Source organism: Rattus rattus, chromosome X (genome assembly GCF_011064425.1).
Source record: "Rattus rattus isolate New Zealand chromosome X, Rrattus_CSIRO_v1, whole genome shotgun sequence".
Lineage (NCBI taxonomy): Eukaryota > Metazoa > Chordata > Mammalia > Rodentia > Muridae > Rattus > Rattus rattus.
Genome location: NC_046172.1, coordinates 95,043,336 through 95,058,035, shown reverse-complemented (window position 1 = coordinate 95,058,035; position 14,700 = coordinate 95,043,336). Strand labels below are relative to the sequence as shown.

General features: G+C 40.9%; 1 protein-coding gene across 1 annotated transcript in view; it reads left to right on the top strand.

Annotated features, from left to right (window-relative positions):
• The first annotated feature begins 1,388 nt into the window (after positions 1-1,388).
• The window catches only part of Ammecr1 (AMMECR nuclear protein 1), a 101,492-nt gene continuing 88,180 nt past the window's right edge, over positions 1,389-14,700 (top strand). The window contains exon 1 of the mRNA XM_032890374.1: positions 1,389-1,929. Coding sequence (XP_032746265.1) covers positions 1,451-1,929 — 479 coding nt within the window. The 5' untranslated portion in view covers positions 1,389-1,450. The remainder of the gene's footprint in view (positions 1,930-14,700) is intronic.

Sequence of the window (14,700 nt, the reverse complement as noted above, 5' to 3'; positions counted from 1 at the left end):
TTTCTTAATTTATGAATGAAAGAGTGGGAAGCATACATATTTTCTGCACACGTCTCTGATTTTACCAGACGTGCACGAGGACGTGAATAGAGGCTCAATGGTTAGTTAGTATGTGAACAAGCCTCTCTTTTCTTCCCCTTGGGTGGAATGAAATGCTCTCAACTGTTTGTAAGGTCCCACACATTCAGATCCAAGGTGCCAAAATCAATCTTCCACTGTTTGCAGACAAACAGTCAGACTCCTGTCTTTATGGGGGATATTTTGACACCGTGTAGACACAATGGAGATCACTTATTTTCTATGTGGTTTATTTTTAAATGAATTTTTACATCCGGTTATTGTCATTTTACAGCTCCTTCTTAAGTGCCCAGAATGGGACTGAATTAATCATACACCTCTTTATTCATTCAAGCAGTTTTGAGACAACTTTTTAAAATGAGAATTAAGAACTGTCTCATTACTCACCCGAACAAAATCTTCTAACTTGTAGCTAAAGTAACCCTACCTGACCTATATATTTATCTCCAAGGTATGGACATTAAAGATATAGTTCAAATCTCTTTGTTTTTGAGTCCCCAAGCCTAAAAACCCACGGTTGCAAGTCTGAAAACACAAAGGACATCTTTGATTCTGTGGAGTGTTTGTGAGGCTCTTACTTATATATTTATTTTTACTTTTAAATGTTCTCCCTGGACTACAAGGAGAAGATAATGGAAACAAATCCAAGATATACACATTGAACTGGACTTTCATATTTGTCAATTAGGAAAGATTAAAGTTTTGCATTTCTAGCAAAATCTCAGAACAACTGTGGTGTCTGGTAAGGCTAGCATTAAAGACACTGTAGTGTGGCCATTTCCCAGATGGCTTTTACAGTGGCTGTCTCAGGTGTGGAACTCCAAGGAGCACCTGCTTGCTCACACTCTTTAACAGTTCAGAACCAGTGTATTTGAGGCCGGGTGGCTCAGGTTCCACCTAACTGGGCTCAAGTGTCACTAACACGACAAGCACTGGGGTATCACCAAGGTGCGCTTTGAAACTTGGATGCTTATTTCAGACTTTCTTTTTTCTTTCCCCCTTTCACTAGTTTCTGTCTCCCGGCTTCCTCTTGGAGCTCGCCCACCTCCTCTCCTTCCTCCCACTTCTCCAAGTCTTGTCCTCTTTTTTTCCCTTCGCTTTTCCGCCTTCCATCCTCGGCCAGGAGCCGGCCTCCCAGGAGGCGCGAGTCAAGGGACCCACTGAACGCCAATGAAAGCTCGTGGCGCGCGCGGGGGCGCGAGCACGCCCGAGCAGTGGCGGGCTGGGCAGCCGCCCGGCCGCTCAGCCGCGTGCGCGCGCAGACCGCGAGCCTTTCGCGCGCCCCCTGGCGGCCGGGGCCCAGTGCTCGCCCCCGCCGCCAGCTCGCCTCACTTATGGGTCGGAAGCGCTGCGTGGGGGAGACTGTTCCAAGATGGCGGCGGGTTGCTGTGGGGTGAAGAAGCAGAAACTGTCCAGTTCGCCCCCCTCCGGCTCGGGTGGCGGTGGTGGCGCCTCCTCCTCCTCCCACTGCAGCGGGGAGAGCCAGTGCCGAGCCGGAGAGCTGGGACTAGGAGGCGCCGGGACGCGGCTCAACGGACTGGGCGGGCTGAGCGGCGGCGGCGGCAGCGGCGGCGGCGGCGGCTGTACCCTCTCTCCCCCTCAGGGCTGCGGCGGCGGCGGCGGCGGCGGCGGGGGCATCTCGCTGTCTCCACCTCTGAGCTGCGGAGTGGGAACCCTACTTTCTACTCCGGCCGCCGCCACCGCCTCCTCGCCGTCCTCCTCGTCTTCATCCCCCGGCTCCCGGAAGATGGTGGTGTCAGCGGAGATGTGCTGCTTTTGCTTCGATGTGCTCTACTGTCACCTGTATGGATACCAGCAGCCCCGGACCCCCCGCTTCACCAACGAGCCCTAGTGAGTACCGCGCTCCCCGTCGCCCTCTTCCCCCGGGCTCGGGATGGGGCTCAGAGTTGAGGTAAAGTGTAAGTCCTCCGCCTCCTGTTCGCGGGTGCCCCTCAGTCCCTCTTGCCGCTAGGGTCCCCAGAGTCGCCCGACCCGTGGGGCACTCGGCGCTCCCCTGCTCCACGAGGAAAGCCCACACTCGGAGCAGGGGGCTGCTTGCCAGACATGGCCCCCTGGCTTCCAGACTGCTCCCGCGCTTCCTCTTTGCGCTAACTTCCAGGAGTTTTGACCCCTTCCTTCGCTGCTTTCTACCCCTCACCCGCCACCCCACCAGCGTTGGTGGAGATCTGGATCACTGGCGGTAGCGACCTCTCCTCACTTTGCTCGCCATTACCCCACGTGAAAGCCCCGCCAGTATTCCCGCCCCGCGTACCTTGCACATGGAGAGCTACTATCCCATTGCAGGGTGAAAAATAGCAGTGATCTAACTTCTATTCTGCTAGTGATGGAACTTAGCTCTGGATCTCCAGGGAGGTTGCCCATCTTTTCCTCCGGGTTTCCCTCCCTGTTCCTCGGGGAGGGGAGAGGTTCCTTAAAACACCTTTTGCCTTATTACCTATTTTTATCTGAACATACCCATTAAAATGCATTTCTAGTGAAGCTAACGCACCACCTCACAGTTGAGAGTGAGACCTTTTTTTTCCCTCTTCCTTCTTCCTTCCAGTGTCTTGGTATAGCACATTAAAAGAATGTTGTCCCCAAAGAGGCACTGTCAATGTGTACCAAGCGTGTGTTTGCTTTTGTGTGGATTAAGCAACCTATGTTAAACTCAATGATTTGAGGAATAGTTAAACAACCCGGTACATGTGTAGGCACTTTTATGATTTCCTTTGGCTTTTGTAACTTAACATTAGTTTACACCCTTCAAGTATATGGTTGAAATTGTTTAAAAATAGCACTGTTACAAGCTAAAAGCCAGGTTACTTCTAATCTCTGTCCATTTGGATGTGTGGGAGATGGGGCATATAGTTTTTCTTTTAAAATGTGTAAACTGAGTGTAAACTGACTTTCTGAGCTAAATGCTAGACAGAATGTAAAGTCCAAAGGAAGGCAGAATGGGAAAAGGGGCAATTGTTTGATTATGACTACTGGCATCCACCAGAAAAATACAGAAAAAAAATTAAGTACACTCATACTGAAAATCATCAACCCCATCCCTTCTGCCCAAGAGCTTCTTGTTTCCCACAGCGTAAAGACATGAATTGATGTTCTTTTTAACTTGCTGCTTCTCATTTTGTGAGATTAGAGGAACGAACTACTACTGCTGGATAATGATGAACAGTCTGACGCAACTAAAATATTAAATTAATGTGTAAAGTGGAAATTACAATAAAGTGTCCTGGAAATTGTGTGTTCGTATTGTTTGTTTTCTTTGCTTTCATTCTTTAAATGTCTTTAATTTTGTAGGACTCTGCTGTGCTCTGGACATTTCTTTAGGTTTGGTTCATCTTTGGGTCTCAGCTCCTGAGAAACGTATAAAAAGGTGTCCAGGTGGACACAGTCGAGTAAATTAAGTACTTTTGGCAAGTTAATAATGTTAATTTAACTTAAACCCTAAATCTCCACTTTTACTTGGCCTGTTTATTTTTCATTAGGAGGTAAAATTCATTTTAAAAAGACAGCCATATTAAAAGGAAATCTATGAGATACTCTCTAGGTCAAGATACTTATTAGTGACTTTTTTTTTTTCCTTTTCTTGGGTGGCCATGATGTAGTAAAAGCTAGACCTGGGATGATTCTTAGGCTGGCTCTGGAAAGTCCTGGGGTTGTAAAAATTTACTCCTGTTCAGTTCTTGAGCTGTTACATGAGTTTGGCAGAGGCTGTTTTAGCATTCACGCCCCATTGCTCCAAAGCATATGAGAACACACTTTGAGGAGGTGCTATTTTCTCACTTTTTAAAGTGAGTTTGGGTTAACTGAATAACTGTCACAACAGTTAAGAGGAAAATGAGCTTGACCAGTTAGTTCAGAAGGGAAATGCTTTTAAAAAGGTTTTTTTTTTATAGCAGTGGTCACTCTCCACTTGTACCTAAGTTGTTTCCCTTTTAATACCCAAGTTGCTGAATTTCTGCCTCTCAAGTGTTCTTAAGCAGTTAAATAAAACACCCATCTGAGCACTGTGAATACGATGAGATGGCGGGGGAAGAACTGTAGCTCTGAAGGGTTAGGCTTTCAGTGTGCCACATTTCTATAGACCAGCTAGTTCATTGAAGGCGCTGGACCACAGCAACCAGAGAATGAAGGACTCCTCCTTCCTTTTAAACTGATTTTTAAAGTGTGCCATGTCAAATTCCAGAATATCTTCTTGATTGTGGGAGTGAAATAGCTCAATATTTCACAGTGCCTTGGAAACAACCACACATGTCTCCATTTTACAAATTTGGTATTGTGTGCTTATTATTGTGGCATTGTATAGGCTTTAAAAGATTTTTTTACTCCACTGACTTATGGGTATAATGTCATGGGCAGTATGTTTAAAGTCTTTTTTTCCCCTGTCTAGCAGAAGACATGCTTCTGACATTATCAAATTGTCATATGTAAAAGCATACGGTAGTGTTGTCATCTCCTCCTAGGCCCTTTCTGTCCGAATGCTTGCAACTGGTGCGATCTGACTTTTATAGATTTAGAAGTCACAGCTACATCCGTTACTCTAACACTCTGAAAGGTCATTAGAAATTTTAATTCTTTATATGTTTTGGGGTTGGGGAAGAGGTCGTCTGTGAAAGGTCACATAGATACAAATACTCCATGGTTGTCCGTCTTTTGAGTACCAACCATTGCAGAGAACACAGGTTTTTTTTTTTTCTCTCCAGAAATAAGGTTCAAGATGCAAGGAAATCATAATTTTAGGTGCATTTTCATATTCAACAGTCAAAGCTCACATAAGCCACTTTTGAAGAACCTGTTGACTAAAGGTTCCCCTGTGGCAGGTGTGGAACCAGTTAGATTCCAGAGCATTAGTTCTCAACCATGGCTGCCCATTGGAATCACTGGGAAGTTACTCAAAATGTGGAAACCTATATTCTTTCCAAAGATTCTGATGATTTAGTCCACCATGACTGGGACCTGGGAATCAGAATTATTTAAGACTCCCCCAGGTAATTTTAGTGTGTATTGGCATGGAGAACTGCTGGCTATTTTCTAGGTTTTTATTTTGAGATTTTGATTAATTCAATTGGGGTAGTGCCACAGACTCCATATTTTATGAGCATCTTGGGTAATTTGAGCAGACAATCAGTTTGGGAAAGGCTTGCAATGTGGTCCAAAAGACATACCTGGGGAACTTATTAGGAAATGTAGGCTCCCAAGCCCCCCTCAACCTCCTGAATTAGAATCTGCATTTAACAAGCTCTCTAGGTGATCTCATGCACATTAAAGTTTATGATGGACTTGTTCTCTGACTTTAGCATACATTGTAGTTTTCTGTTGTGCTTGTTAAAATTGCAAGTTGCTGGGCACTTTCCCAGAGTTTGATCCAGTTGCTCTGGGGTGGAGCTGTACATTTGCATTTCTAACAAGCTCCCTGGTGATGCTATGCTACAGTTCCCAGGGTCACACACTGAGTAAGGGTGGGTTAGGGAGAACTGAGGGCCTCAATGGGTGCTTGAATGACTGTCAGTGGCAGTTTGGACAAGCATGGACCTCTTTCTGTTTTCCTGTCCTTTTTCATTCTCAAATATCACGAGGGGAATTGAGTGCTACCAAGAGCAGGAATCAAATTCTGCGGATGGTGTGGGGCTGGGGTTACTCTAGGAAACCTGTTATGTGAATATAGATTTCTCAAGGGAAGTGATCGTGTGAAGGACATATTTCAGGAGTTAAAACCAGCATAAATAGAATAACTTAATGTGAGTTACTATTAAATAAAGACCCCCTCTTGTTTCCATGAAAAGTACTTTTACAGTTAGCTCCCTAAATAACAGGATGTGATGAGATTTTTTTCAAAGCCCTTATTTATACTTCTGTTTGCTGGGACTTATTTAAAGAATTTCCCTCATTAGCAAGGAAATATGAAAAAGGGTCCCAGTTAAAGCACTCAGAGTATATAGTCTTAGATTTTTTAATGCTGTGGAATCTGTTATATCTCATGAACCTTTTAAATTATTGTACCATCTGTGAAATTAACACTAGATTTTTTTGTAGACAATTGCACATGGATATTTTGCTTTTAAATATCAGTAAGTGTGGTTTTCTGTTGCAAGGAACAAAACCTTTTTTTTTTAAAACCCACTCTTAGACATGCAGATCTTGCAATGCTCAAGTTAGAGGATTGAGCATTAACTCTTGTCTTACCGTAAGAATAAAATTCCTATTTTCAACATGGCTTGGGAGGTGTGGTGGGTTGTTTTAGAGATGTAGACACTTTGCTCTGGCCATATTGTACAGTTTTTCTTAGAAAAGAAAAGCATTTTTCTGACGCTCGCTGAGACTTTGGAAGGGTTCTTTGCACCACTGTTGATTTACATTGCAGAACTTAATGGCTCTTCTTACTGATAGAAAAGACAGGCATGTTCTCAGTTATTACTTGTGCCACAACACCATCAGTGACAGACACAGAAATGTAGAAACATAAATGACAAGATTATTTTTAATCTCTATATACTGGTGTATATACAGTTAAGTATATTTATTTACTTAACTGTGGAGCTGTTTACTTTCCATTCTTCCCCATATGGCTGAAAGGAGTGATAAGCTAACCCATAATTTTTTCTTGCTTATAAATTGCACTTGAGTTCAGATTCCACTTAATGTACCAGGCTAGGAGGAGCCTCTGCTGTGTTCTTTCAATTTCATGGGAAGAAAGATAATAAATGAAAATGTAAAAGTTACTTTGGTAGCACATGTATGAGTTCCTTTTCTAAATATGTTTTTCTCTTTCAAAACTACACTTTCTGAAACTGAAGCTGTGTCGTAGACACAAAACCTTTTTACTACAGTGGATTGTATTTTAAGTCAGTTGTGTTTCCCCTTTCTATGGATAAATTCGCTTTTTGAGAATGTATATGTATGGAACACTAAACTTGTGTAATGAGATTAGTCAGAGTTCCCAGGTTTCCTGGATTTCAATAGGCATTATTCTGTGCTGTCCATGTCACACATGCTTGCCTATTTTAGAGCAGCACAATGGCCAGAGCTTTTACATTTACATTTTGTAAGTAGTCTTTTTCAAACTTGTGTAATAATGTCTCTTTTTATACTGTTCTGAATCAATTAAGCTAAGTAAGTGAGGACTAGCAGTAAAAACCAGTGGCTGCCAAGAATGGACCTTCAATGTGTAAGCTGTCCTTCCACATTCAGTAATTGGGTGGTTGCTCACAAGACACTGGAGACTGTGGGAAGGCAGTGGTTGTGTAGGTGGGAAGACTAGATTCCCAACAGTAAACTTATTTAGACGTGAGCTTCTGTAGTTATTGTTGCTAAGAGCAAAAACCAACTACAAGCTTATGTAGTATAAAGAAAAAAATCCAAAGCAAGATGTATGCTGTTAGAGTATATTGTTGGTTGGGTGGAGGAAAATTATGTTTGGTCCAACTATAAGTGGCATTTTTTTGTATCAAGTGTGGGTGTATTTTCTACATTTCTTAATATATCACACTTTAAAACTTGCTCAACCTTAAAAATACATTAGTGTTGAATAGCTGACTGGAAATTATGTGTCACCAGAATTTCTCTCTCGCTCACTCTCTCACTCGCTCTCTCCCTCTCCCCCTCTCTCCCCCTCTCTCTCTCCTCTCTCTCTCTCTCCCTCTCTGTCTCTCTCTCTCCCTCCTCCTTCTCTCCCTCCCTCTCTCCCCTCCCTCCCCTCTCTCTCCTGTGTGTGTTTTAAGCATAAGGAGAAAATGGCCTATCCTAAAAGTTTCCTATCTTATTCAAGCAATGATAGAAATAAGAAAGTTGCTTAAAATAATTTCAACACAATGTATGCCTGTTCAGTTGATAAGATAAAGGAAAAATAAAAAGGCATGACATAAAAGAGAGACAAGGAAAAGAAAGGTGGGAAGGGATGACTTAAGTCAGGTTTGTAAATGGAAAAAGCACAGGGATTGCTGGGGAAGAGCTTTCAAGGATAGCAGAGATTGAACTCTAGGGTGTTCTCAAACCAGTTACTGTTACTACCACACCCTTTCCACAGTGCTCGGGGATTCCCAGCAGCTGTCCTCAGTCACCAGCTTGCACTCTCAGCATTCTTCACACCATTCCGCTTTGCTGTGGTCTCTTTAATTCATAAAAACTTCAAAGACATTCTACTTTGTGCTGGAAGTTCCCAGGGGAGTCTAGATGAGAGGTTTTGAATTAGATGATCATTTCTTGAATTAGAGATCAGGAACATAAGAGAGGCTTCTGCAGTGTAAGAGGAATTGGAAGGTGAGTCTTCAGATAGGAGCGAGCAGCTAGAGTTAAGATGACGTGGTGGTCGGAGAGTGGTGCTGGAAAGTGGGAAAGTTGACGCTCAGTGGAGATTAGGATTGTAGGAATATTGCAGAATGAAGAAGTGGAAGAAGGGATCACGCTTTCAGGCATCCCTCCTCTAGGGCCAGGTTTTGTGTAGGAGTGGGAAGATTGCAGCTCACCTGCTTTTTGGCTTCCATCATTGCCTAGCTATTCTCGTACACAGAAAAGATTGTTAAGCCGCTGTATTGGAAAGGCTGTGGAATTTGCTCATGAATGCATCTTTCTTAGGAGAAAGTAGACATTGGTTTATAGAATTTGGATCAAGTGTAAAGATAAGATAGTTTTTGGAAGGGGATCTTAAGTGAGGTGACTGCATATGGGTAAACAAAACAAAACTAAAGAACAAACAGTGCACTCTTCAAAATTCCAGTTGCTGGGATAGGGGAATTAAAGGAAGAGAAGATTTGAACATGATTCAGAGCTTATAAGACTGAAACCCATGGCAGGATGCATCAGGGAAAACAGGAAGTTTTCAGTAACTAAATGTCATTTCTTTTTGTGGAGCTGCTGCTTTTCTCCTTCTACCTTTACAAGGACTCTGGGGATTGAACTTGGGTCACCAGGCTTTCATGGTGAGCACCTTTACCTCTGAGCCATTTCTTTCTGAGCTATCAGATCCACAGAGCAGCCACAGAGCTTTTGTGATGTTTCGGTTAGTCTCTTGGGATCACTTCTGCTTCTCCAGCCACACGGTGACTGTGAACTGCTCAGCTGAGCAGAGATCAATGAGAGTTTTCGGCTTTGTACTGCTAGTAAAAAAACAACTGACAGAAAATTTCATTTCCCTAACGTATGTTTTTACATTCAGTCTTCAAGCTTGCCAATTTGTAAGCAGTTAGTGATTCTTAAATTTCCTTAGTTCTGTATCATAATACAGCCTTCAGCAAACTTGTCTTGTGGAGGCTTGCCAAAGGAAGTTAATAGTTTCAGAACCTCAATTAAAGGAAAAAAATCAAAGGACTAGGAGTGTTGGTACTAGGTGCTAGGTTAGTGTGTCCTCAAGCATAGAAGGTAAAATAGCTTGAATCAAGGACCAATCTTTTGCAGCTTTGCTCATCAGTGGAGGAAGAATGTTATCAGCTGACAGGATTAGCCATATTGCTTTATGATCTTTGCTATGGGGCACTGTAAATGTCCTGCGAGTCCAGGCCTACTTATTAGTTAAAGAATAAGGTCCGGGATAGTCTTGGTGTTTCTTGTCTTTCCTTTGTCCATTTCTCTTCACAGATAATCTACACTGTGACTCAAGCCACATGCAATGGTGGGAAGGCAGAGTTGACTGTGTTAGGCAATATCCTGTGAGAAGATACTGACGTGCTCTCTAGTACTGGAAACTAGCCGGACTGACTTCAACCTCTCTAGTTTGCCTTGCCATTCCATATATTTTAATGAGGTCTGTAGGCATATGCTGCACAGTTCTAGAACCATATTTGTCCTCCAGTGGGGTTTGGCTATTGCGAGGTTAGGTAGCAACAGATTCTGTTTTCCTTCAGGTGGTAGTGGATCTGTGTCATAGAATGGAAGCTAAGAAAAAAAAAAGCTTTGGTAGTGTTGGCTCAAGGTTCCCACAGGACTGTGTCTGCCTTATATGTTCATGTGATTGTCACATTAGTGTGCTTCTTCTCTGTAACACCATTTTTGCTTATAGTAGCCTAAAACTACACAAGTAATTATATACGGTTTGGGTGCAAATTAAATTCCATAGTTGGTAAAAGCTGGGCCTCAGTACATATCTCCATATAGTAAGGCAATACCATGTGTGTGCTGCATTGGAACAGTTAGAAGGTAAGTATTTATATATGATGGGTTCTCTTGCATCCTTTCATGTTCGTTAGTAGACAGTGGTATAGATTTGTTCACTAAAGACAAATGTTGTGACATCATTTGACCCTTTTCTTTGTTACTGTGGTGCTTTTAACACATTTCATGAATTCCCAATTACAAAAAAAATTAACACTGTTTGTTGAAGTTAGCAGTAGGTGCTGGAACAGTCAGTAGTTAATCTTTTTGTTCAGTTCAAGAGACCATCTACTTCTGCAGTCCTGTACTTCTAAGTTCAAAAAACCCTCTCAAGAATAAATGGGAGTGAGATCCCTATCCTTCTGACGTTAATGAGGCAATCGTGGTTTGTGGTGTCTTTTACTCCACACACTCCCCAACTTGCTTGCTTTCTTATCTGTAGAAAGAGTCACATGGAGCTGGAGGCAGAAAGAGGGACTCAAGGAGGGCGAAATGACTTGGAAGTGACCTGACCTGGATTTAGGGCCAAACTCTCTTGACTCAGCTTTGAGTCTGAGCACATGGTCCAGAGAGTTCAGCTCTAAGAAGCATGGTTTATAGTATATGCACTGAGATATTTCTCCTTCAAAAACCAGTGGCCATGGCACTCCTGTTAAACAATAATTATTTTTAATCAGAAACAGATATAAGAGTGCTAACTGTAGGTCCTCTGAGTAATTTCAGCAGACCACAGTAAAAACCATTAGCACATGTTTCATCAGAAAGAGGCTTTTTGCAAATATTTGAAAGCTGTAAGACAAATAACTTTACCCTAGTTATAAATGCCTCTGAAAAAATATATATCCATATCTAAGTGGATGTGATGTGGTTTTTTTTTTTGTGTGTGATGTTTCTTTTATTTAGTTTTCTCCCACTTGTTATTTATAACAGATTATGGGACATGTAATATTAAAGGACAGACACCAGTATAATTTTTTATCCCTCCCTACTTTTCATAGTACTTGGGATTGAATGCAGGGCATCCTTACCCCTGCAATATAATTCCTGATTGCACAGTTGCACATAATATAGCTGTATGAAGTCTCATACTTCTATCTTATACATTTGTCTCCAATGACTCTTAACAACCTAATTTGCACATAATGTTCTCACAGTTTCAGCCATATATATATGCTTCTGATTTTAGTTTATTTTACATATATGAGACTGATACTCTGCCTATAGTGGCAAGGAGCTGCCTATTTTCTGGTTTTTAAAAATTATTCATTTTACACTTGTGTGTATGTGCCTCTCTGTGTGTGTCTGTGTGTGTCTGTGTCTGTCTGTCTGTCTGTCTCTCTCTCTCTCTCTCTCTCTCTCTCTCTTTCTCTCTGTGTGCGTGTGTGTGTGTGTGTGTGTGTGTGTGTGCATGTGTAAGTGTCGTAGTGCTGTTAGGAGACTTTTCTTCTTTGTTCTCCACCTTATTCATTGAGGCAAAAGCTCTCTGTTGAATCTGTAGTTCCCTTATGACTAGTTTAGCTGGCCCTATTGCTCCAAAGATCCTCTACCTCTGCTGGAAATTACAGGTGGGCCACCAAGACATCCACATGGTTTGGGGGAGGCTTCCAAACTCTTTCCCTATACTTGTACCAACAAGTACTTTACTTGCTGAGCTGTCCATCCAGCCTAATTTTTGTTTTCTTTTGGACCTAGAGTCTTACTCTAGCCCAAGCTGACCTGGAGCTCACTCTGTAGGCCAGGTAGGCTTCAAAGTAATGGTGATCCTTCTACCTCAGGCTCTCAAGATAAAGTGATGGACAGGAACTGCCATCTACTTCAATTTTTTATTGTTGTAAAATTACAACAAGATTGATCATTCCTCTTAACATATTAAAGAGCACTTATTTTCTATTGATACATGATAGTGGCTCTACCTAAAGCAACTCATCGTTTTCAGGGGAATTTCGGGAATACTTTAAAAACTAAACTTACCAACATAGAGCAGAGAGTGTAGAGCAGTTTACAATAAAGCTCAATTTAGGGCTTAATATATTTTTCTAAACTTGCTGATAATTATGACCAAACCAGGTTACAAATAATCATAATTGTAAATTGATATTTGAAATGTTTTAAACTGCTATAATTTCCAAATTGGCTTCATAGTAATCATTTATTGCTATGTTTCATTCTAAGTCCTTGTATTTGAGAAGAAGTTAACTTTCTAGATTTCTTCTTAGATTATTTTCCCCCGTCTGTCCTTTAGGGCTTTATGATGAATCTGCTAATAAAAATTCACAGAAATGTCTTTAACAGGTAGAAGCTTTGCCTTTGTTCACCCACTTTCAAAGGTACAAGGACTAAGGCATTAAAGGAGAAAATTATTTTTGACAGTTTCTGAGAAATCTGTCTGGAGAAATGTGCTTTCTAGAGAGATGGAAAATTGGAAGATAAATTGCATAATGGGAATTATAAGAAGGGCCTTTACGCCCATATGTGTGTTGTAAGCCACTTTTAAGTTAAGGCATTTCATGAGGTTGCTTTTTATACTGTGCACACTTGTTTGTAATGGAAAAAATGGCACTTACAGGTGGGAGTAGCACCTGTGAAACAATAGATGTGGTCAGGCCACAGATCTTGAAATTTGATCTTTTTTCTCTGTTGTTGCTACCCAGCCAACATGAGGTTCTTTACCATTAGTGGGGATAGGCAGAGATTTAAAAATATTACCATTGAAATATAAAGCATCAGTTTGAATTTAGAACCATTTTCCCCTTCCATTTAATGATAGTTTTTCAGTTCTAAATTGGAAAATAAAATTTCCATCATGAATATCATTTTTAAATAGACCTTTACTAAAGAATATTCTTCAAACCTTAAGATGTATTGGCAAGTGTTATTTTAGGGTAGTATATTCTTTATGTTACACTTAGTTGTAATACTACATTCAGCTCAAACAGTATGGTTGTTGTGGGCAGAAAACTGCTAGTGTGGTTTTTCAAGTGGATGTGAGAGGTCTATAAAAAGGCATTCTTGTCCTTAAAAAACTCATAGTCAGATTGAGTTGAGGCTCATAAAACGTATAATGAAGTTGCATATCCTTTAGTGGCTGAATAGATGGTAAGAGACAGACAGTTTCATAGAAATTCAGAGTGATCAATGTGGGCTGGGATTATTTAGCAGGGCTTTACAGACAAAGTAGAATCTAATCTGGGTAGAATTTCATAGATGGGGAAAAACAGTCTAAGTAGGAAACAAAGAAACAAGTCAGAATGAGCATTGTCCAGTGGTCATTGGATACCAAGCAAAGGTAGATTGAAGTTATGGAGAACCTGGCAAGCAAGGGGACCTGTTAGCTGATAGTTGCAATCCAGGCACTGGGAAATGGTGGTCCACCAGTTGACAACTTAAACCTAGTAATGGTCCTGTGAATTCCCTTTCTTGCTAAAGCTTCCCTTTTGTTCAGTTAATTATGCTTCAGCAGCTCTTTTAATGCTATGAATGTCATGAAGCCTGGATAAGAGACCGACCGAAACAACACAAGCAGGAGTCCGCTGCGTAGACAAAGTGACAAAGTGCTTTCATTCATCAATACATAGTCAGCATAAGTCACTTAGAACATGGTTACCTCATACCCTGATTGAGTGCTTTCTGTGTTTCGTCTCTTTTCCTTTTAGACACCTATATCTTAAATGTTGAAAAAACTGATTTGCTGTAAAAATTATGTAATTTAAAAAAGAAACCACCCCAGTTATTGTAGAACTAAATAGTTCAAACCACTTTTTTCTTGCACAATTAATAAAATTTTGCTTAGATATTCATGTATTTAAATAATGAAGGTACTGAGAATTTTTATCAATTTTAGGAGTATATATTAATTATTTAAAGGTATTTTTAAAATTGGTTTAAACATCTATTAGTCTAATGAATGTTATCATTGTAATTCTTAACATACCCTGTTTAAGAAGTTTCAATTTTGAGACAAACCATATACGCAAACTTTATTAAGGCTCTATACTACTATATTGGAACAGAATTTTAGAATCATTTCTTAAATTACTGTAGAACAGCACTTTATTTCATATTGAATACTGCTTACTCTTTGAAAGAAAGAAAAGCAAAACTTTCCGTCTGTTACCTGATGGTTTCTCTTTAGTTATATTAAGACAGAAATTTAAGACACAAATTGACCACTGTTAAATGACAGCTTTCTTTCCTTTGAGCTTTTTTGAGATAAACTCATTCATATTCTAGGCTGTCTTCCAGCTAGAGTGGAGGATAAACTTGAATTGCTGATTTTTCTGTCTCTACCTTCCAATTGTTAGTTTCAGGCATATGTCACCATGACCAGTTCCATGTGGCACTGGAGATCAAATCCGGGGCTCCATGCATTCTAGGCAAACATGCTGTAAACTGAACTACATCCTCAGCCTAGGAGAGTGGGAGGTAATATTGTTTATATAGGCTAATATTGTTCATATATACAAGCTAACTTTATTTTTCCCAGGTTTCAAAGAATGTGCATTTTTATTTGTCGATGGCCTCCATAGGGTA